Here is a 25,278-nt window from a genome sequence, read left to right as displayed (position 1 = left end):
AGAAATTAAGGTTATAAAAAGATAAAAAATAAAACTAATATTATAAAGTGAGGAAAATGAAGTATTTTGTGGACATGCAAGGTTTTGAGAAACCAGGTAATGATTATGTGCTCAAGGAATTGGCTATCCTTCCGCTTAGTCCTACCCAAGTAGAAACACAAGAATTTCTTTTTGATGCACCCTTCAGCTGGCAAAAATTTCTACCAAAGTATAAACATAAAAATTAATACCTTGAACTTTACTATCATGGATTAAGCTGAGACTTGGGGAAAATTAAGTACATGGAGACAGGAAATATTTTACGGAAGGATCTTAAACATGCTACTAAGATATTTGTTATTGGAGATATGAAACAAAAGTGGCTCGAAAGATTTGGCTTTCAAGTCACTGATATGACAGACTATCCGCCATTTGAACTCCCAAGATTACTTACTATTTGTGCTCATTACAATGGAGCCTACAAATCCATGTGTGCTCTTTATAATGTCTAACGAATTACAAAGTTTTACTAAAATATGGAATGGGTTGATGTTAATGACTATGATGATGACGATTATAATAAAGAGCTGTCAAAAAGTACTTAAAAAGAAGATGTTTCACGAAGTCATTTTCTACATTTTTCGTCTTACTATAATGATTAAGCAAAGTAAAATAAAAATGTTTAACAATTCCTTCTTCTACCACTTCACATCCCACATTATCATGTAACGCACTTGCATAAAGAAAAAAATGTATATATCCATCTCGTGCACAAGCTGCGCAAGATTTTGCACATTCGAATTGTGCACGAAAAACCAGTGCTAAAATTTTTTATTTAATTTGTAATTTAAACTCTAAATACTTATACATTACATTACTATGTGCACTTACATTTAAACTTATAATTCCACACCTGCAACACTCAATAAGCTTTTGCAGTTGGAACTTTCAATATTTATTTCATTATTTATTTCATAATTATTTGCTCTTACATTTAGACTTACCATTCCACATTAGCAAATTTAAATTTAGCACGCTCACAGCGCTATGAGCAACAGACGCTAGTACCTCTAAATGATCAGGCCACTATGGCAGTGGAGAGGGGATGTGCTACAACCGCCAGACGGTTTTAGTGCAACTGTGTTTGAACCGCCATAGCTTATCTACTTACAAGCACCTATCACCGAATGACCTACACTGAAAGAAATGCACAGCTCATAGCAGCATGCCACGCCATCTATCTTAAGGTGATATCATGTCACAGCCACGCAAACTGCTTAGCAGACTGTAGGAGTATGACACGCACTGTTACAGCTAATGGGAAAAAAGCAGCTTTGCAAAGAGTGACGATCATTGCTACTGTCCATTCTATATGATATAGTCGTACTTCCGCGCTTGCTGATCGTATTATTGTATCTGAGTTAAGGTTTTATTGTAACGTGCTTCTACTTTCTTTTTCTCAAACTACTTAATTGAAAGTATTGACTAAGTAGTAAGTTTTAGTGAACATATTTTTCACTGCAAGTCGTTCGAGAATAAGTCTTCTCGTGGTACCCTAGAATATCAGAAATTCTATTACCCCTGTTAAAGGCAGGTGTACGGACTCTCTCTCTCTTTCTCTCTCTCTCTCGGCATCTCTGAGTCACGAAAAGAGGAAGGTTTTCCTTTTTGTTTTTCTTTACATTCAGAAAAAGTGTTAGCCATTAATCTTATTACAAATTAGACTTTTGCAGTATGTTGATAAAATTAATAATGCAATGCAAAAGGGTTACTCTGTAAATCATGAGCTCGCCAACTTGAACATTAAAAATTGGGTAATTCCTTGATAGTTAATAAAGTTGTTTACCAAGCTTATCGCAGTTAATATGTAATGTAGTTGCTTGCTGGTGCTGTAGTCTAAACTGGTTGTTTTTAACTATGTGTGACAATTCTGGCTTTTACTATTATTTTTTTTTTTTTATACGTATTAATTCTCTCTCCTAAAATTAAACTTAATTGCGAACCCTAGACGATGAATTTCGCAACTTCAGAGAACAAGAGACATTCCTCAAGTTAACTAATGGACTGTACGACGAATAAGACATCCTGAAGATAGATGATAGCAAAGCCAGTGTGTACTTTTTTCAAGAAAACACCAACAGTAATACCAATAATCACTAATCCAAGGTTAAACAGCTAGAAAGACTAATACATTTAAAATCTTTTGATGCGAGAGGGCTGTTAGTTTCTCCCTCGGGCGCTGCATAATATGTGATCAGTTCACTGTCAGTGGGTTGTTGCCTTTTTTGTATCTTACACTGGACCCTATCACCTTGTAAGGTTAACAATTCATTACTAAAATTAATCTTAATTTTATTGCAAGTAAAGAACTTGGCTCCTAAGACTTCTTTGAAGGGTAATTTCCCTTTGGAAACACTTGAAATGTAGTTTCTAAAACTCCTTAGCTGATGACGGTGCCTCCAAGCATTTCCATTCTTTTTGCTCCAAAGCCACTAATTACCCTCTTGTCGTTTGCGTTCATCCGGTACCCTTCAAGAGCTTGGCTGTTCTTAATTATACTTACTTTCGATCTAGTGTCTATCAAAAGCTGCCTGGTTAGCTTATGTGTATCAAAATACAAAAAGTTTTCAAGCAACTTATAAATGTTAGAGCAATAAGTTTTGCATGGGCCTATATCTAGATTTCGTTTAAATATGGTAACGCGACCAGGGAACTTTAGTAGTTGGTGCTCGAAGGTAATTTCACACTTCGTGTCTACAAGAAAACGTACTCCTAGTAGCCGTCATAGAGGATTTAAAATTTTTTCTCTATAACGTGGAAAGAAACCGCAAAGTCGATCACCTTTAGTGTTTTTGTCCCGGTTGACGAGGTAGTGTCACCACCTATGCCATAAAATTTCATTATTCCGTTTGTATCGATACAGACATTGGCGGGGACACTTTTGGACTTTATCAAATTTTGATGGGAGCCTAAATCGATTATGTATAAGTTTGATGCCTGAAGGAAAGTGTAAATAGGGCATATACTTTGGCTTGGAGTTAGACTTTAGAGCATTAATTCTTGCAGAATTTGACTCGTATCCGCCGAGTGAGTTAATGCTTTGGGGGCTTTCAGAGCTGCACTTATTACTTGGGCATCAGAAGAATGTCCCTGTTTCATCCGTTCGTTACATTCACATTTTCTACATTCTTATATGGTGTAGCCACGGTTAGAACAGCAGGCACAAGTTTTACAATCTGCTGCAAGGTGTCCTCTGTTTCGGCGCTGTGTGCAACGTAGTTCATCGTTAGGTGGTGGCTGGCGCTGTCTACAGTGGATAGCTGCGTGCCCAGCTAACCAATATATTTGGCAGACTACTTTGCTCATTAGGCAGTGAATCGTCACACGATCCTGTCTCTTGCAAATAAAGCAAACTATCGGATTTTTGGTCATTTTTGCCCATCTTAAGACAGTGTGACCTGTGGTGTTACACAACTGACTTGTTACCGGTAGCGCACTAGCTCCTCTAATATTTCTTTGCTCTAAGTATTTAAAATACTTAATGGCTACGTGGCCTCATTTCCCGCATACTTAACGAATAATAGGGATTACTTTACTAAGTGTTGTAGGGGATGGTTTGCACTTATCAGCGGTGTTACCTTCCTGCTTACATAACTGGCGAATGGTTCGAGATTCACAGTCAGCATCCATATAGTTATTGGATTGATTTTATGGGCAGTATAGGGCGTAACGCCGTTTTTCTAGTTGTAAATCTACCCTACCTGGCCTTTTCATGCCTGCCCCGTTTGTAGTGCTTTTTCTACCTTAATGGCTCTTTTAATTAGGTCATGCAAGATTTCATTGTCTAGTGTCTTTAATTTGACTTCGATTTCTGAGTTGAGTCCGTTCTTGAAACATTCTATCACCCCAGACTGTAAAAACGTGACGTATGTGGCTGGAACTACTCGATCATTCTTCAGCCTTTTTACTTCCACTTTTGTTGTAAATCGCATATTCTGCTGGCATAGTTAAGCACTATTTATTCAGGTTTTTGGAACTCATTACCCATTATTTTTTAATTCTTCGATATTTCCGAAGGTTACTCTACCTATGGCAATTTGTGCTTCTCCTATTAACTTACATTTAATCAGTTTCGTAAGATTGGCATCATCAGCTGCATTTATTATATTATTTGCTTTATCGGAGAGTTCTAAAAACATACTTAACGGTATGTTGTTGCTGCTAAACTTTGGGACTACCTTTAGAGCGTCTTTTAAATCAATTGCTTGTGCCATTGTTACTGCTTTGTTCACAGACGGGTTGCGCCGAAGTCAATTTTCTGTACCATCTTGATTCAGGTTATGGACACTGGGGGGAGGGGCCTAAGTTGATGTGGTATAATTAGGTCTTTGTGCCGATTTGTGCTTTCTTGAGCGGTATTTATTGTATTCTCAGTACCAGCTGTAGCCGTCTTCTTGGGTTTGACAAGATTGTTCAAGGGTGGCTCGTTGTCAAAAGGGTAAAAGAACTTATTATATTTCGGGGGTCTACTTTCCTGCATGGCATGTGCTTAAGACTTTGACAATAATATTTTGTTTTGAAATAAAAACATATTGTTTATTTACTTACTAATTATTATGTGTATAAATATATACATATATATTAGTATAGACATGTATGTATAATTTATTTGAAAATTGTTAGACATATAGAAAAAAAGGAATTTTAGGTGAGTGTCATGTGTTCAAATTTGATAATTATATAATAAGTTAGTGTAAAATTTAATTTGTATGGTTTTTATTTATTTCTTACTTTATTCACTTTTTTTTTTTTCTTTTATTGGTGAGATAATTTCTTTGGTTTGAAAAAACTTATTAGTGACGTGCGATACGCAGGTGTCTGGGGTAGGCAACCACATTATAACAAAATTTTAACATGTCCCGATTCCTGTTTTTAAATGTCCTCTGGTCACCGTTGGATTTTGTACCACTTCCCTAGTGTAACGGAGAGTTCTAATACGGCCCGCGACTGTAGGGGTGAAGGCTCTTCTTCAAGCTCATCCCAGGTACCCAACAAAGCGGTCCTTTGTTCTTCTAAAACCTTGAGCTCTTGCCTGACGTTTGCTAGTTTCCCGGTTATGGCGCGTTGCTCTAAATTGTATGAAGCTGCAGTCGATGCAGCTAGAGTTGCTTTTGCTGATTTCGCTGGTACGTGGGTGCGTAGCAGAATATCGCTGATGATGAAGGGCTTGCTTGGCGGCTTCTTGGTCTCTTTCAAAGTTAGTTTAACTCCATGATGCGATGGAGGTACTCTGATGCCATGCGCCAATCAAAATTCTTTCCCCATGGTGGCAAGTGTTCTTCTATTAGCTTGCAAAGGTACAACTGGTAATATTTTTTCGCTCGGTATTCTCTGTTCACCGCATTTCGCCAGACCTTGCACTAATACTTCTGTCACTTCCTCCTACTGGTCTCAGACGTCGCATGAGAGATCCGCCTGTAAGCAACTTCTCGATGTTTACCAAAATCTATTGGAGAAGAGAAAACAAGAGGTTAGATTTTCGTTCCTAATTTAAAGAAATACAGGAGGAAGAAAAATTAATAGCTACTTTGCTCAGTTCCTTGAAATAGAGGCTACGAGTTCCCTGGGAACGGGGTTTAAGCGCTCTACTAAGTCTCTCTAGAAACTTGTGAGCTTGTTAGTACGGGTGATGGTTCGTCCCTGATAACTATATTCAAAGGCTCTAGGTTACCCATAAGGTCTACTAACAGTGGCTGGTTGACAATTACTGGTCTTCGTGTGGGTCGGACTACTTGGGTAGGTCGTTCGAGGATGTTCGAACTATTTAACTTTTTCTAAACAGCCCCTGCCTTCTAGCGTTTTTGAACCTTTCCAGATCGATGAACTGCCACTGAGAAAATTGAGTAGAGTAAAAAACGTAAGAAATTATTCTTAGTTATGTGACTACTCAGTCAAACTTTAACTAGCTATGCACTAACAAGAAAGCTGTGACGTGCTTTTGATGCACGTATTTTTTCAGTGTGGTCTAGATACATAAAAATGGATTGAATAAAAAAGCTCCACTAGACTCGGTAGCTGCCCAATCAGTCAACTCTCAACAAAATAATGCAATTCAGGGGCACTGTTAGGGGCTCCAACGCACGTATTTTGTTAGAATGGGCTAAGTATGGTTCTGTGTACTGAGAATAAAAAATAGATAAAATAGAAAAGCACCACTAGACTTGGTAGCTGCCCACTTAGTTGACTCTCAACAAAGAAACGCGATTCAAGGGCACTGTTAGGGGCTCCGACGCACGTATTTCATTGAAGTGGCCTGATTGCGGTTCTATGTACTAAGAATGGATAATAGAGGAACACGAATAAGAAAGGTACTATTCCGATGCCCGTGATGCAGTACAAGACCATACAAGACCAGGGATATCGCTCCAGAGCCTCCAAAATTTTACTGATACGTTGGCACGACGATTTATTTTTTAATTCTAGTCTTGCACTTAATGACTCAGGACTCATACTAGGCCCGCAGATAGGCCGTGAAGCTAGGGGATAGTTGAATTATCAGACTGGGGGTTCTCAAAAGGGGACACGGTTGTTGTGCAGTAACTCGATGCATTTACTCGTGACGCACCTAAGGTTTGTTGAAGTCACCTGGAGCTTAATATCCAAAGTTCCACAGGTACCACTACAGTAACAGGTTATGGTGTTTACATTTATTTATGTATTACTTGGTATTCCATGAGTACCACTTCAGTAGAGAGTAATGTTGTTCACATTTATTTAATTATTGACTGGGTCGAAAAAAAAAAAAAATGGAAAGAGAGATAATAAGAAAAACTTGTGATATAAACTTTAACACTTACTTTTATTAAAGTGTAATAGTGACGTCCGATTAAAAATGTACCGCGTTCGTGGAAGACTGAGTGATAGTAGAGGCAAACTCGAACCATTCAGTCCAACGTTCAAGGGTAAAAACAAAACTAACTGGTTTTTCTGGAGCCCCCAGACCTTTTTATTAGAAGTAGCGGATCCCAATGACGCCCTGGTTTAATAACAACGCAGGAAAGCTTGCCAGTGGAAAATGTTGCAAAAATGACAATAGCCGAAAATCCAATTGTCTAGAACTGCTCTAGCTTAGCCACTAAGAAATCAGTACTTCTCACATCTGGTTTACTCTCCTTTTTGCGTCAAGGGAAGAGAAAATGATTTACTTGCTCATGCCCTTCCTTTCCCTTTTACATAGAAATTTGACAGGATTTCAGTATGACTTAATATTAACATAAGCACAGAATATTAATTATATTTACTAATACTAAGCACCGTTCATTTGTTTAATTAAAATCATTGCAAAATGAGCCGTGGAAATCGCTTAATAACTCAATCAATACTCAGATGAATAAAATGTTAGTGTGCTACGATTTATAAGTTAATACTACTACTTAAATGCTAAAACGGTGGCTGCTGCCATAATATCTTATAATTATAATATAAGTGGTACTAATAATAATAATAATAATAATAATAATAATCATAATAATAATAATAATAATAATAATAAAAATAATGGTAATTCTTATAATAAAGGTACTAACAATTGAAATTGCAGTTGTAAGGATAATTATAAAAGTAATTGTACTTTGCCTGTCGCTAGTTAACGTAATTAGATTTACGGGAAGTTTTAATGTTAATAACATTGCGAAAATAATACGGAATGTTGGTAGAATTTCAGTCAACATGTTTTTCGCTGCTAGTTGTTAGAGAATGAGTCCTCTCGTGGTACCCTAGGAGATCAGAAACTCTGTTACCTCTACTAAAGGCAGGCGTACAGGCTCTCTCTTCCTCTCTCGGCATTTCCGAGTCAAGAAAAGGAGAAGGTTCAACTTTCCGTTTTTCTTTACATTAAAAAAAAGTGTTGGCAATTAACTTGATTACCAATTAGGCTATTGCAGTTATTTATAAAATTATTAATGCAATGCAAAAGTGTTACTCGATAAATCATGAGCTTGCAAACTTGAACGTTTAAACTTGGGTTATCCCTTGAAAGTTATTAAAGTTGTTTACCAGGCTTGTCGTAGCTAATATGTAATGTAGTTGCTTGCTAGTGGTGTAGTGTGTACTGGTTGCTTCTAACTATGTGTGACGATTCTGGCTTTTATTTTTATTTTCGCTTATTTATATGTATCAATTCTAAGCTATCCTAAAATAAAACTTTATGATACTTAGTTCTTATCTAAAATTAAGTTTGCAATCAATGTTACCATTAGGTTCAACTATTTTGAGTAAAATTTTTGCATCTACGATTATTGAAAAATGTTTTATTTTTTAATTTCGGTCAGCATAGGACAGCGTGCATGTACATAAATCATAATTTTGCTGCAGGTACGAGTAACTTGCAGGTGATTTACCCCTTTTTAGACGCACGCTGGTCCTAGCTCAAGATACTTTTAAAACAACTTTCCTAAAAAATAAGCAGGGAAAAAAGAATTTTTGGTCATTTTAGTTTACTGACATTACTTAAGAATATTTGAAATAAGAAGATACCTATAATATGGCAAACTGTTTTACTAAGACTAAGTAGTTTGTGACAAGCTTAAATAATTAATGTGTAATGTACGTAACGAAGCATCATTATTCGGCTTGTTAGTTTTTCATGCAATTGAATGTTTAAATATACAAATATCATAGCCGTAAATTGTAAGGGGGGTTTTGCAATTTATAGAGGTAAAGTCACCTAAGTTTACCCTGGAACTATTTCGATCTTTTGAATGCAGACCTCTACTGTTGGTTTTCCTAAGGTAATAAAAACTTTTTCTGACAGTTTTCTAGTGTTTATTTATTTTGTAAATAGGATAGTTCAATGGTAGCTCAATACTTGCGTTGTATTCAATAGTATATCAGATCTTATGGTTTTTTTAACTTCGTACTACAAAATTTTGCCTGCCTTTTTTTAGTCTCAATTTGTTCTTACTTCTTTAACTGTCTCAGTTAATTTCTTATCCCTAATTTTTTTCTGTTATTTTTATTGCTAATTTATGACTTGAACATACATCGGAGTTTACATAGGGTGCATTTATTGCAAACTTAATACATACGAGACTTTGATAGTTAATTTCTCTTGCACGCATATAATGTTTTCTTCCTTACTGTTTGTTTTTACCTCAATGACTAGAAAATCCCTTCTTCTCCTATTCCGAACATTTTGATTCTGATTTGATTTCCATTCTTACACCCTCTGATCGCGAGTCAGTCCTTAAATTTCATACTATCATATGAGTTTTTCTGTTTAGAATCCATCAATAGACGTTTTCAATAATGTTAAGTTAATGTTTGTTTTATAACTCAATGTAAGCATTATTTATTTCAGGAATGTGACTCTGATGCTTGTCGGTAAATAAGAATTTAAATACGGCCAATAGGTATACAAGCGAACGTCGATACACTTTAATCATTGTATCTATAGGCGCATATGTATAGATGGCGGTACTTTTCATACAAGCACTCTCTATTACCATCCATACATGCTCTTTCTCAATATATAAGGTATAGAAAATGCTTATAATACAAATCCACATAATTTCTATTTCAAGAAATTTTTCTTTGGAGAAATAATTAAGAACGAGAAAAAATCCTCCCTGGGTGCGGATCGAACACACAACCTCCTGTTTACTAGACAGTTGCACTACCACTTGAGCTACCGAGGAGCTGTGCATTCACTCGCACCGTAAGTTTAGATAAGTTCTCGTTCTCAATTCTTAAGCTGTCTTTCACCTAAGCTCGATATTATAGGAATGTGACTCTAATGCTTGTCGGTAAATTAGAATTCAAATACGTCCAATAGGTATACAAGCGAACGTCGATACACTTTAATCATTGTATCTATTGGCGCATATGTATAGATGGTGGTACTTTTCATACAAGCACTCTCTATTATCGAGCTTAGGTGAAAGACAGCTTAAGAATTGAGAACGAGAACTTATCTAAACTTACGGTGCGAGTGAATGCACAGCTCTTTGGTAGCTCAAGTGGTAGAGCAACTGTCTAGTAAACAGGAGGTTGTGTGTTCGATCCGCACCCGGGGAGGATTTTTTCTCGTTCTTAATTATTTCACCAAAAAAAAATTTCTTGAAATAGAAATTATGTGGATTTGTATTATCAGTATTTTCTATACCTTATATATTGAGAAAGAGCATGTATGGATGGTAATAGAGAGTGCTTGTATGAAAAGTACCGCCATCTATACATATGCGCCTATAGATACAATGATTAAAGTGTATCGACGTTCGTTTGTATACCTATTGGACGTATTTGAATTATTATTTATTTTACTTTACCACTTTTGTCGAAACAATTGTTTTTTTTTCTTGTTATAAAATGTAACTCGAGATTCTCGGGGTTTTGTACAATTGGCCTTTTTCGCTACATAGACGCAGAAACGGTGGTACTGCTTCCAAAGTTTGTAGCCAAGTGGTGCACTTTATTAGGTAGCTTAATTTGGGCTAAAATAAAAAAAGAAGCATAGTCTTAATAATTAGAACAAAAATCTCTAAATTTTATGCCTCCAATTAAAAGTTATTGTGATTTTATGAAAAATAATAAAGTTTGGCCAAAATCACATTAATGAGATTGATGCTGTAACTAAAATAGCTATCCCTTTTGAATAAAGGCACTTGATTGGAGAAGTAGTAGTTTTTGTCTTAAAGTGCAAAGCAGGGCTCGAGGGACGTAAGGTAGCCGCGGAGCGATGACGCTTATGGGGCAAATCCTATTTTTCCTACCGAGGGCACATCCAACCCTCAGAAACGTCCGAGGTCAGAAATTTTTTTTTCATTGATAGGTCTTGGTCCCAGCTTCTATTTGAGCTCAGTAACAATACTTGAACTGTTAAAGGAGCTTAGCTACACGTGTTCGAAAGAGATAAAATATTTTTAAAACCGATGAAAATTGACTTTTATAAAATTTCGTATAACTTTTAACCAGAAAATTTTGTAGTTGCATCACTTTAGATATTTTTTACTGTTGTTGTGTATAGTAGAAATACCATAAAAGAAGATTGTTTAAACCAATTTTTTTTAAAACAATTTTTTATGGTGATCTGAGCAAGTTAAGGCAGAATTACTCATATGCGACATATCGAAAAAGTTGTGTAGGAGATGGTCTCGAACCATGACCACTGAGTTTCCACGTGCGACACAAGCACGCTTAATCACTTAACTATGACGAGATCGTCAATACGTAAATACAAATTGTGTACATATTATATTAGTACCATACGATACAACTAATTGTATGTAAATCAATATTTACTTAGAGTCTTGTCGAGCGTATAATCTACAATAAAGGTTTTAATCATGTTAAATATGCCAATTCCAGGTGTGCTTTTGTTGTTCTACATACATTTAATTGTAACTAAATAAATTCACATAGAAACTTTTTTAGAAAAATTTATAAAGTCAGTTTTTAAACATATTTAAAAAAAAATTATAGTATTGGTACGATATTTACTGGATTCATATCTGTGTATATAAAATTTTGTCATAGCTGAGTGGTTCAGCGGGCTTGTGTTGCATGCAGAATCTCAGTTGCTGAGGTTCGAGACCACCTTCGGCCTGAATTTTTCGATACGACATGTATGCAGACCAGTAATAGGTTAAAAAATTAATTTAATTTTTAAGAAGTTTGGATGAAAATTAGCTTATCTTAAGTCAAATATTTCAGAAAAAATCCAAGTTTGGGATTTTCTCCTTTGCCAACGTTTGGCCAAACATGAACTTTGGCATAAGTTTGGCCAAATGTAAAAATTTTTTATGCGGGAAAATAACGAATTTATGCAGTGTGTGTAAAAAAGTTCTGATACAAGATTTTACTGAGAACAAAGAAACTGATGCCAGTGTAATGCAAAAAAAAGTGTATAAAAGAAATAATCGACTATTGAATTTTTGTCCCTAGCTTTGTATCACTGTGACTTAAGTTCGAAGAGCTTAGTATTATGATCATTATAAACTTACTAAGAAGTAATATAATCAAACCCTTTCTCTCAATAGGTGGATAGCTGTCAAAGGAATACATACATGTAAACTAAAATAAGATTATGATAGAGCTATTAATGTAATACTTACTATAATAATGTCAAGATCATTTGTGAGATGGTCTGGAAGCACGCGCTTGCTCACTTCCTCTTCTGGCATGCCGTCAAATCTGTCATGTTTTTTTCTTTCTTTGTACGTCTTGGCTCGTTTTTTTGCCTCTGCTAGTTCAGCCCTACGATCAGATAACAATTTCCCATTTAACTGGTCATTGAATCTTACCATCTTGGTAAAGTACGGAATATGTAATAATTAATAATATTAAATGTAATAGTAAAATTATAAACTTGAGTCACCTAACGTTATGTAAAATTTATAAAATAGTTGTAAAAAGTATGGTTTTTCAAATATCAAACTTTATTTAATGTCACATTTTGTCTGTCCTACAACATTAGCAAAAGTCTATGACGCTCTGAGACGTCAAAGGAACTTCCCCGAAAAAAGTTTTTACGTTTTGCGATACTTTCGTGAAAGTTCATACTTGACCAAATGTTAGCTAAACATGGGCAATAAAAAATTTAAAACTTGGATTTTTGCTGAAATATTTAACTCAAGTTTAGCTAATATTTAGCTAAACTTTATGGCAGAAATAGTAAAACTTTTATCAAACATATAAATTTAAAACTGAATATGTAATAACCTTGTGTCAATATACATATAATTAGCACATAAGACTTGGGACAAAAGTTATACAGAAGTTGGTCTCGTACCTCGGTCACTGACATTCCATGCGCGACACAAGCACGTTAACGACTTAGCTATGACGAGATGATTCATACTGTACTACAGATGTTCTACATTTTGTACCAGTACTATAATTTTTTTTATTCATGTTATATAATTTACTTTATAATTTTTCCAAGAAATTTGCATGGTAATGTATTCAGTTACAATATTTCACATGTAAAACAAAATCTTTTTAGTGTGTTCTTAATATTATAATCATCAACAAAAGTTTTAATCATGATAAATCTGTCAATGTTAGGTGTATTTTCATTGTTTTACAGACATTCAATTGTAACTTAATACATTGACATACATAATTTCTTAGAAAAATTGTGTAGCTAATTTTATAACACGAAATTAAAAAAAGTCATAGTAATTGTACAGTATAAAGACGATTTGTATTCTCTAGAAAAATGTAAGAATTCTTACGCAGGTTAATAAAATTGATCTTATTTATGTAAGTAAAACCTAAATTAATTTTCAGTTTACATGCTACTAATTTGTGTCTCCACACATCTCACTTCATTCGCAACTGCTCCTTACGTTCGAGGCCATACCGTTCTCACCTTCGAGTAGTCCCAGCCCCCAGTGCTTCGTGCCTCAACCCCCAAAACTTTTTGTTAATCCACGCTTTTTTAGGTAATAACAGCTATATTTATATAGAAGACGCATTTGCGCAATGTAAGACAACTCTTTATAAGAATACGTGTAGTACTAAGAAACTGTATGCATGTGTCTTCCATTTTTAAGACTTTTTTAGATTCTGATATTCCTTCTATTATAGTATAAGGAGCATTCTTTGATTCTATTCTCCTCCCACATTTAATGATATACTCTGTATAAAAAATTCTCTTCCCCTTGATAAAATTATGATGGGGATTAGTAAATAGTTTTCGAATTTACTTACTCCTTCGGGCTTTATGTTCATGTTTATAATTATTTAACCTTTAAAAGATAGAACAATTTTTAATGTTATACATTCTTTAGAGTACAAACAATGACAACAATTCCTTATAAACATTCATACATCCAACAGCAAACTTAATATTAATCAAATTACTTGACTGGCTGTGTATATTGATTTATAACAATTGAGCCCTTATGTCCTGGAGCTGTATTAATATCCTGTAGCTACAACGGAAGAAAATAAAGGTGATATTTTCGAATACTGTATGGTGTTTAATTTAATGATTGCCAGGATGACAATCTAAAAAGAGGAGGAGGTAACGTACGGTGCACGGTTAAAAAGTCGTAGAACGTACGAGTTGCTACGTAATCGAAAATGCTGCTGTACGTTAGTAAGTGTTGTTGTTAACTAAAAAAAAAGTAGTTTACTTAATATTGTAACCTTAAGCTGCTTACATTTGCTCATTTCTGTTAATAAAAGCTTGGTTATATTTTGTAAAGTTATTTGTTTCTCAATTCTTACTGATAAGCGTAACAATATTATACGTAATTTAAGATTAAATACATTTATATATTTATATCATACGTTTTTTGATTCTGTGCATAGCAGCAGTGCTACGCTGCGATATATACATTTGTTTTAGATTGCCACTTTTGTGAATAAAACCACTGGCCTACCACCTTAAAGTGAAATATTGTAAAACAAAATAAATTACACAGAGCCATCAATGGTGATAGTGAAATAAGAAAAAGAATATTGCCTTTTTATTTATTTATTAACATTAAATTTTTTATCACCAAGAATATTTAAAATTTGAATTAAACATCGTAAAACGAGATGGTTCATCTCGTTTTTACAGCAACGGCTTCCATCGATAAGTGGCTGTTGATAAACCTTGCTAGCAAATTAGCAATTTTCAGGGGTTAATAAGGCCCAAGCATCTATGGATATATATTTTATTTATGTTTTGATTCACTCAGTGCAATATACCAAACTTACAAATCAGTCTCCTTTAGACGTCATACTTTTCATCGACTATTCAGAAGATGACCAGTGCCCAACCTGATGGTTAGATTTCTCACTTCGCTAAATCGACAACAAAGAGCACAATAAAACAATAAGCTAAAAACACTTTTACTTTCTCTCCTTTATACAACCATGAAAAATACTGTCAAGTAAGAAGGAAGATACTAGGAAGGTTCTACCTGGCACTCTTACACTTCTACAAGTGGTTCAGGTATCTAAAGCTTTTTTTTTCCTACATAGAGTATATATCTTGGGCACAGATACCCAGGATATTCCAAAATAAATACAATGGTGGGTAAATCTTTCATTTACTAAGAATACAAGTAACACCGTTACGTATACCTTTCGCTACATAGTAGCTTTATTAGACCATCGTGGTGACCGTTCTACAACTGAACTCTTACGGTTAATGTAGGAGTATACATACATAATACATTGACAAATAACAATGAGTAAGTCGTAAAATAAAAACGTATTTAAAAGTGTTGACGTAGTAAAATCCACTTGCAAGTTCAGAAGTATGTCTGGGCTTACTTTCTTAATTTTTTCGATTTTTACTGCTTCTTATAAGTTAAATCTATTACTTTTATTGCAGAAGTGTAACTCGTGAAAACTGTCGTTATATATATGGTCATGTTAAAGTACATGGTTTGTGAAATTTGATTTATCAAGATGATTATTTATAAAGGCACTTTTATGATTCTTACTTTTAGTATCAAAGTTTTCAGCTCTTTGTCCTACGGATATGTTTTTAAAATTTTCTATACATGATTTCTCACATATGCTTGATTTCTTATTTCTCTCTGTTATTTATAGATCTGTATAATAGCTTTGGAACATTTATTAGTTTGAAACGCTATCTGTAAGTCATATCTTTCAAAGTGTTAGGCAGTTTTGTCTGAATTTTTACCACTGTATGTAATAGAATAGAAAACTTTTTAATTATTCGTTATAGTTAGAGCAGACAAAGTATAAAGTTAATCAATAGCTAGTTCGTATGTTTTTTTGTTGAGTAAAACATCTTTTATGTTTGAATCATAATCATTATTGTATGCTACCTACTTTATCCAGTTGAATTATTTACAATTATCGTCTAGTGATAGTGGAACTAAAAGCAATCTACGTAAATAACGATGAAACGAAGCCATTTTATGAAAATATAGATGTAATGAGAATCTGTTAATAGTGGCATCTGCATTATTAAATATAGTAAAGAAAACTCGATGATCTATGTTTTTAAAAAATACACTAAAGAATTCATGATACTATTAGTTTCTTTTTTTACAGTAAAGTTTATATTTTTCCCAATTAAATTCAAATTTTTTAAGAAGATATCAAGGTACATATTTGAACCTGTTCAACAAGCGAGGATATTATCAACGTATTAATACCAGAAAAGTAAATAATTATATCGAGGATATTTATAATGTATTTTTTGAAATGGTTCATAAATTTTTTAGTTGGAAGTTAATGTAATGGACCTAATATTAGTCTATGTAAAACTAAGAAAATTTTGCCATCAAATCCAAAATAATTTTGTTCCAGAGAGATTTTTGAGACTTGCATGATATCTTGTAAGATAAGTGAATCAACTATTTTTCTCGTAAATCATTTTTAAATGTGTAACTTTACTTTTATGATTAGACTAGACAGAAATAAATTTTTCATATTTAATGATAGCAACATTGATTGACCATTTAGCTGAATATTACTTATTTCAAAAAAAAAATTTTTAAATTATTAATGCTGTGTTAGGATTTAAGCTGATTAATGAAATTGATAGTACTTGTTGACTTTTTTAAAATTTAATAGCAGATGCAATGACTGATAAAACAACAAATCTAAAAGAATACACGACTTATGCAATTTTACTAATAAATATAATTTAGGTGCTTGCAGGCTTATATCACTAATGAAGCTGTACGGAATTCTATAAAAAAATGTCAAAATTCGCTAAATCCTGCTCAAATTCTTTTTTGATAAACATGTGTGGTCATATTGTAAGGTTGAACTGGTGCGATGTTTTTGTCATAGTAGTAAGTTAGTGGCCATGTGCTTTGTTTTTTCTCCGTTCCCTTTTGTTGCCAGAGTGGACACAGTTCTTTTTTACGAAAAACTCACGAGTGTGATCTTTGTGGCATACCTGGTGCATTCATACAGGATAATGTGTCTGTTGGGGAGATTCGTGATTCTAATCACGTTTCATAAGAGACTCTCATTGTGCCTATACATTACACTAAAAATTGATGAAACTTTTGATCTGCTAACGCACGTTCGTGTTATTCTTATGCGTTGACTCGTTTATAGAAGTGATTTAGTTTCATTCAGTTTAATCATTTTCTATTGTTTGATCTCCACTCTAGGATTCAGTGTTGTTAACCTATTCAAATACCATAGTAAACAAAATTATTCTTTTATACAATTCTTTTAGTAGGTCTGTTAACGTATTCCCTCACATTCCATTGCCCACCACACCCCCAAAACAAGAAAAAATTCTCTATATTTCTTTGTTAATATAGCCCAAAAGAAAATGACTAAGGCCCCGATAACCCCCCTTGTAAATTAAGAGCCCCATACATCTTTTATCATTCTCTCCAAATAAAGGTAAGATTTTTTTAATTACCACGTTATCCTAAGATTATAAATCCCCCCCACACTCCCAATAAAACTTAGAATATTTGCAGAATACATTATGATTATGTTATTACTTTAAGTTCCCCCCCCACTCACACCTTCATAGTTTCCATACAACACCCAACAAAATAAGTAAATATTCTCTACATTTCTAGGTGATTTTAACCTTACACCAAATGTGTAAGACCTCCACTCACTCCTTCCCCGCAAACTGCTTCAAATTTTAGGTGTTTCTTGAACAGTTTTCACACAGTTCCCTGCCCCCCCAAAAAAACTTAGAATTTTTTTGTAAAAGTATGTTATAGAAAGTAATACATTGAATGATTTTCCTACCTCTTTACCCCCCCCCCCCTCCGCCCCCACACCACCCACAAAAACTTACAAGATTTTGTGAGGATGCTTTGTCACAGGGTCAATATGGATTACTTATCCCCACAGTTTCCTCACACCTCCCCCCTGCAGTAACTTATAATTTTTCTGGAATAACCTAATAATAGCTTAAAAAAGGAGCTAATCACTAACCTCCTTTTATTAAAAATAAGAACTTTTCTTAGATATCCGTTATTTCTTTACTTGTCTGCACCTCACCTCCACTCTTCAATAACTTTAATTTTTGTTTCTTCTGTTTCATAAATTCTTATCTCAATAAAAATAAAATTGACAATAAATCAAAACTTTTTCACGAAGGTAGGGAGAACATCCTACTTTTTTTTAACATAAGTATACCTTTATTTTTATATTACCTCACGTCTTTTAAAGTTACGAGGTGTCATTGAAAAGTAAGGTGACTTTTCATTTTTATAAAAAAATATTTATTTATTCATCCACAACTATATTATCCACTTCAAAATAATCCCCCTCAGATACAATGTACTTGTGCCAACGCTTTTTCCAGTCATCAAAACACTTCTGAAATGCTATTTTGGGTATTGCTTTGAGCTCCTCCAGCGATGAAGCCTTAATCTCCTCAATCGTGGCAAATCTTCGTCCTTTCATGGGCTTTTTCAATTTTGGGAAGAGTAAAAAGTCGCTGGGGGCCAAGTCTGGTGAATATAGTGGCTGAGGCATGATGGAAGTACTGTTTTTGGCCAAAAAACTACTAACCAATAACGACTTGTGTGCAGGTACATTATCATGGTGTTCACGGATACACGTCTCATACCCAAAACATCCGTCAAAGTTAATTGGCATGAGCCAAACGATATGTCAACATCATCAACTATTTCTCTAATCGTGATTCGGCGATCTTTTAGAACCATTTCTTTAATTTTCTGAACATTTTCGTCGGTGCTTGACGTGCTGGGTCACCCAGAGCGAGGTTCATCATTAAAATTTTCTCGGCCTTCTTGGAATAACTTACACCACTTATAAACATTTTTTTTGCTCATAGTTGACTCACCGTAGGCCACTGTCAACATTTTAAGAGTTTTTGAGCACTTAATACCATTTTTTACACAAAAATTAATTCAAACTCTTGGCTCTATTATTTTCAACAAAAAGAAATGGCTGAGTACGCAAACACGAGTTTAACATTTAAGTCTCTTACATAAAAACAACACATGCTATATAGTCAAAACTATGAGCATATGATCGTGACTAGTGTACCAACATTATAGGAAAAATTTTTCAACTTAGAGTGTAAAGAGCGCATGCAATTCAAAAAGTCACCTTACTTTTTGATCACACCTCTTATATGGTCTGATATGTATTGTGACTTGGAACATCATATTCCTTGTTAGCCTTATAGAATAAAAAGAAAAATCAACAACTTCTTTATCTTTTTTTTCATACAACTTCCATTAGGTAAATAGACAGGTGCACTGACTTTTTTTTGTTGTGATCATTTATATATTAGTATACCGATTTTTTCCTTTACTACGTACAAGTAAGCAACATGATATGCATATGTGTTTTATGATTTAAAATTTATGTAATGATGTAATAATAACAACCATAGAAATCATTGCTAACTAGTCTAGTGCACAATCTTTGAAAAGGTCATACAAAGAAAAATATTAGAATACATGGCATTTAATTTCTTCTACTTGTTGAATCTACATATTTAATGTATACGTACATATAAAATAAAATTAATGTTAGTTGATATTTGCCTATTCTTATTAATATTTTTAGTAAATGGTCTTATTTCTCTTATTTTTCTCATCATTTTTAGTAAAATTTTTGATAAGAGTACTTTTCTGATAAGATAAAAAAAAAAAAAATAAAAAAAACATAATTTTCGTTCAGTGTTGTCTACTGTTTTTACTTTTTTTTATTGGAACCTTCTTACAGATCATATCATAATATTTTAAAAAGCCATTAAAAACCTAGAAATTCATTTTATCTAATTATTATTTACTTTTAATATAAGGGTTGTCAAACCTACTAAATAAGCATACCTACTTTCACCAGTAATCAATATATGATCTCATTTATCTTATGTATAAAAAACAAAACTATTTAAATTATACAGTGCACTGCGAATGTAGACTGTGAGAACAAGACCTTCTCATAGTGAGATGTATACTTCAGGGCATATTTAATTTTTTTTTTACTGTTTAATAATATTTCATACTGTGTGGTAACCGAATATTTTGATACCATAATCTAAAACTAGCACACTTAATGAGAGCTTTTCCTTGCAGCTTTATATGTTGTCCACCATTTTATATGTTGATAGAATTCTAATACCAATAGTAACAGACTATTCGCAGTTAGTAGAATAGAATTAGCAAAAAAGCATAGTTATTTTCGAAAAATTGGTTCTAGCACGAAAAAAATCTGTGTGGCAGTTAAGTGGTTTCAGAACAAATCTAAATAGTCTCAGACTCCAAATTGTGTCAGCCAACACCCCAAAAAAATAGTAATAGTGGCCAAAAATGGTTTAATGCATCCAAATAAAAACTGGAGAATTGGACGAAAAAGTTATAGTGGTAAAAAAGATTTGCAATTTTAAGATGAAGAAAATAAGCTCCAGTGATATCAAATCAGTCCAGCCATTCTTTCGCCATTTGCAAAAAAGTGCTACATAGGACCGTTTTGAAAAAATTTATAACTCGCATTCCTTTTAATATTAACTTTAAAATTTAGTACAAGGTATATTTTGAGTCCCTTAAACTTTGGAGCTCTGATGTGAAAAAAGGGCATCGCTTACGGCGGCGGCTCGTGGTGCTACTTCATCTACGGAAAATAGCTGTTTTTTACATCGATTTTTCACGTACTTCTAAAATGCCAAACGAAACAACATTGCGGTAGGTTGTAGAATAACTCTTTACGAGTACAATACCGTTTACAAAATGGCAATTTATTGGTTAACTAGCCACGTTCAACTTTTTTGCTTCTTTCAGCGGTTTGCATAAAGTTTACAACTGATCGTCTTGAAATTTGGTGAGGGTATCAAGAGACACAAAGTAGACCTGGTATTCAATTTTTGAATTTCAATATTTAAAGGACACGAGTTATAGATTTTCAAAAAATAGTCCTACGTAGCACTTTTTTGCAAATTCCAAAAAAACAGCTTGACTCATTTCAAGTGACCAGAGCTCATTTTTTTTTGCCTTGAAATTGCGCATCTTTTTTACCTGTATAACTTTTTTATAAGACCATCCAGTTTTTTTAAGACGTGAAAAACCATTTTTGGCCCCTGTTACCATTATTTTTGAGGCGTCAGCTGACACAGTTTAAAGTCTAAAACTATTTAGATTTGTTCTGAAATCACTCAATTACCGCCCAGATTTTTTTTAAGTTAGAAGCAATTTTTTAAATCGAAGAGCTAATTCTATCGTCCTATGTGTGCAAGCCATTGAAGAAGGTAAAAAAACATCTGTAGTCATAGTGAAAGAAAGTTTTAGACTTTCTTGATTTTTTAGGCACTCAATGCACTATTTATTATACAATAGTGAGTTTTCAAACACTTCAATCAATCAAACGGCCAGGGAAGAGACCTGCGCAGTTTGGCCCCGTGTACCGTGCACCTTCTCTTTCATCCAACATACTTAAAATGTCACTTACGTTTGACGTAGAGATTTAAAAAATGCACTTTAAGATGCCTTTAAGTTTTACTTACTGAAGTATCAAACAATAAATAATCTATCATTAGATTCCTCTCCATACCTTTATATTTCAAAAAAATTATTGCCCTCTTTAATGTCAAACTTAAGGTTACGACCCACAAAAACTTATGTGAATAACATCGTTTTTATTTGTATAATTCTTTTTAAAATTGCCTATAACAAATATTTAAAAACTTTTTGTAAGTTCTACTTATACTAAAATACCTATAAAAATTAAATATCATTGTGATCTCCACATTTTTTATTACACCCAAACCTCCTTACAAACGTTTACATTATTATATCACAGTTAACAAACTCCAGTAACTCTTTTGAACGGATAACTGCATTAAAAAAACGTGAAACACATCCCAGAAATGAGAGAAATTAAAATATGTATGATTTCACAGAGAAGACGAAGGTTTGAGATAGAAAAGTAAAGGGTTAAAAATTATTATTATCTTTTTGTTTTTCTATCTTTCTTTTTATAAGCAATTTTATGTTTTTCAACATTATTTTTGAGTTTATGTTTAGTCAAAAAAACAAAAAATGTTTTTCTTAACATTTGCTATGATTTTTCAAATATAAAATAATTTTTTCTAAAATTTTTTACTACCATTTTATAAAAAAATATCAAAAGCACGTATACTTAAGGTTATGTCTTTACATTACCGAAAACCTTACTAATGATGGGCAGCGATGTTTTTTCTGTATAAAAAACCCGTAAAGAGTTATTATATTTTGGTTCATCTATCTTTTGTTTAAGATATAGCATATTTCTTATTATTTGGCAGTTACGCAACATTCTAAAAATTCACCAAATTAATAATGACTATTTGCAACTTTTTTGGTAATCAACTTAATTAAAATAATAATCTGAATTATTGTATAAGTGTTTCATATTCACGTGTGCACAATGAACATGCACATTGCATACAGTAGATAGTATGCAGCCATACACACATACACAATTCTATACACAAGAACACAAGCTACATACATATACACACGTACACGATTATCTACGATGTAAACCCACCCGTAGCACTGCTCTCGTGACAATGCAGTTAAACGATCGTCCATTTTTTTTACTGCTGATTTTTTGTAGGTAAGTAATATTAGAATCTTCATAAATAAGGTGATTAAGAATTTATATCTTAGTTCTCAAATAATTAAAATTTTAAAATGCAAGTGCATTTCTTTACTGTTTAGATTAGTATTACTTTAAAATTTTTTTTTCTCAAGCATTTGCATATCTCTCATCCTTTAAAGTCGTTTTATTATACAGATCTGAAGTGTACTACATGTCATGCCCAAAAGTATATTTTTAAATATATGTTTGTTGTTAATCTTTTTTTCTGTTGATTACGTTTTTCTTGTTTTTTTTTTTTTTTTAATGTGTTATTTTTTTTTCATAGAACCACATTTTTTCTTTCCTAATTTCTAAGCGTAACCAAACGATTTTGTTATTATTATTTATGTCCCGTATTGCTTTTTATGATAAGTTTTTAAGGGTTGCGAAATGTAACTAATCATATGTCTGCTTACGCGAACGTTAGGTGCACAGTTATTTACCTTGTGAAAAAAAATTTTAAGTTAAGTATTCTTCTGATTTTTTTCTTTTCTCTCTGAATCAAATAGGGGATGATAATGTTTCATAATTAATCGTAATTATTTAACTTTGTAATCCGATAAAACTGGATATTCATGGATTTAGGTCTCACACTCCTGACGGGCTGTGGAACTAGTAGACTGTCCAACTATTTATTTGTACATTAGGAAAAAAAATGTGCTAGGCTGTCAAAAATATGTGTGTCAACGTTTCCTTTTTTAGCATGTTCAATTCTATATGATCCTTGTTTATTGTATTCCAGGATTGGACTAATAATTAAAGACCGTACTAGATGAGCAGTGGCAGGCTACTCACTAAAAGACCGCGCAAAGAAATGCATTTTAAGCGAAGCTTTAGTTTAAAGTTCTTTGTCTTACATGCTATGTGGCTAGTACTTGCTGACCTAACGTGCTTAGAATTAGTGGCTCGCTTCACAGCCAGCGTTGTTAGGTAACGACTTTTGTTAAGTAGGGCTCTTTTAAGAGCCTTAAAATTTTATCAGTGAGGGAATACATATATCATAAAATAGAATTAAAAAAATTATTTATTTACACAAATTGTCACTTAACAGCCTCTCTGTCCTAAAACTATTATTGTCTTATGTGAATATATATATTAAAACAATCTAAAGTAAAGTAAAAAATGGACCATTGCAAACTGAATATTTTTTAAAAATGGAAAAAAAAAATTTTTACTTTTTACCTTTTTTTCCTTAAAATGACTCTAACTTTAAAATTATTACAGTTATATGGGAGTGTTCCAATTGGACGGATAATAAGTCTTATTATGATTAGTTATGATTAATGTCTTCACTTTTCTTCTTGGTTCTTGGATTTTTTATTATTAACGGTTAATCTGTTAAGATTATCAAGGTTTGCTGTAACGCCTGTCTCAAGGTAAAGCTTGTGCTACCAGTCGTACTTTACTCAGCTGTCATCTTTTTGTCATAATGAGCAAATCTTTCTTTGATTTATCTGCGTTTTTCATGAAAGACTGTATACTTTGAGGTCACTTTTGTTTATCAAACTTCTACTCCATGAATGTGTTTTTGTGTCACGGGTATTTTCACTATTCCTGAATAAGTATTTTGCCCCATACATTTTAAGTCCTTCAAAGACTTTTGCTGTCAATTTCTCGTTACAATAAGTAGTGAGTCGGCGCTGCATTTAGCGCAGCTGTCAAAACCACTGCATCACACAATTGGTAGTACTAAGCATTGTACCTGGTGTGTGGTATGATGCATGGTTGTTATTTGTTAACTTTTTAACCAAGGGATCTTTTAGGGCCCTGTTATCTGTCCTGTAATCCTTTAAGGTCTCTTATTCTATCTTATTTGTTTTTGATAACTAATCTCTCATATTCGCAACTAGTATGAGGGTTGAATTCAGGTGCAACGTATTCGAAGGGTTTAATTTTTCTTGGATCTATTTCAATCATAATACTATCTTTATTAGTGTTCATTACCATACATTGAATATTCTCGTTTTCTACTATTCTTTCTCCTAGATTCACGTCATCATGTCCTACGTTGACTCACGGCAAGTATCTGTCAGTTAAATTGGTATTTACCTAATTAATTCCTACTATTTATCGTGTTTCAGTCTTAATTGTATATTCACTGAATTTATTTGTGTCTTTTTCGTTTCTTATTGAGGCAGTGTTATTCTACACTTGAAGTGTTTTTACTTTGTTTAATAGCATAGGATTGGAGTGTATCTTGGTTGTCTAATTCATTATTTTTACTGCGTACGTCACTTTTGTCAGCTTTGTTGTTAGTAGGCTTCGTAAAATTATCACTCCTCTCTGATAAAACCAATCTTTCACATTTATATAAAAAACACATATCAGCTTTTACATCTCCAAATGTTTCGCACTTAGGGATATTTGAGTTTTCAGACTGGCCTCCCATATATTTGTTAGAAAATTTTCTTGGTTGTTTTTTTCCCTAGGACACTCTGTTTCTTTGTTCTTATTAAGAGAAGTAGCTGAAATTTGATATTCCTGTGCCTGTTTCTTAAATTGTATAACTCTCTGCTTCTTTTTATTCCATTCCTATTGCTCAAATTTTGGAAAAGTTAAAAAAAAAAAAATGGGGTTCATTACGTCATCACCTAATACTGCAGCATCATGATAAGATAATAATGGGGCTCGTTGGTCTTTACAAAAATTTCGACCTAATAGACTGCCACCTTTGATGGAAAAATAGTTGGGAATCACAGGAAAACTTGTTAGTTTTTCTTGTATAGTTGTATACGTTGTTTTTTT

General features: G+C 33.3%; 1 protein-coding gene across 2 annotated transcripts in view; it reads right to left on the bottom strand.

Moving 5' to 3' along the window:
- Positions 1-25,278, bottom strand: part of Tdg (Thymine DNA glycosylase) — an 889,072-nt gene that overhangs the window by 503,418 nt on the left and 360,376 nt on the right. For both annotated transcript variants that reach the window (XM_089595813.1, XM_089595819.1), the window contains exon 5: positions 12,090-12,231. In XM_089595813.1, coding sequence (XP_089451939.1) covers positions 12,090-12,231 — 142 coding nt within the window. The remainder of the gene's footprint in view (positions 1-12,089; positions 12,232-25,278) is intronic.

Source organism: Copidosoma floridanum, unplaced genomic scaffold, assembly GCF_036245765.1.
Source record: "Copidosoma floridanum isolate Cflo_tuat_1 unplaced genomic scaffold, Cflo_Japanese_pri ptg000004l, whole genome shotgun sequence".
Taxonomy (NCBI): Eukaryota; Metazoa; Arthropoda; class Insecta; order Hymenoptera; family Encyrtidae; genus Copidosoma; species Copidosoma floridanum.
The sequence above is the reverse complement of the archived record's forward strand: the minus strand, read 5'-3'. Positions and strand labels throughout refer to the sequence as shown.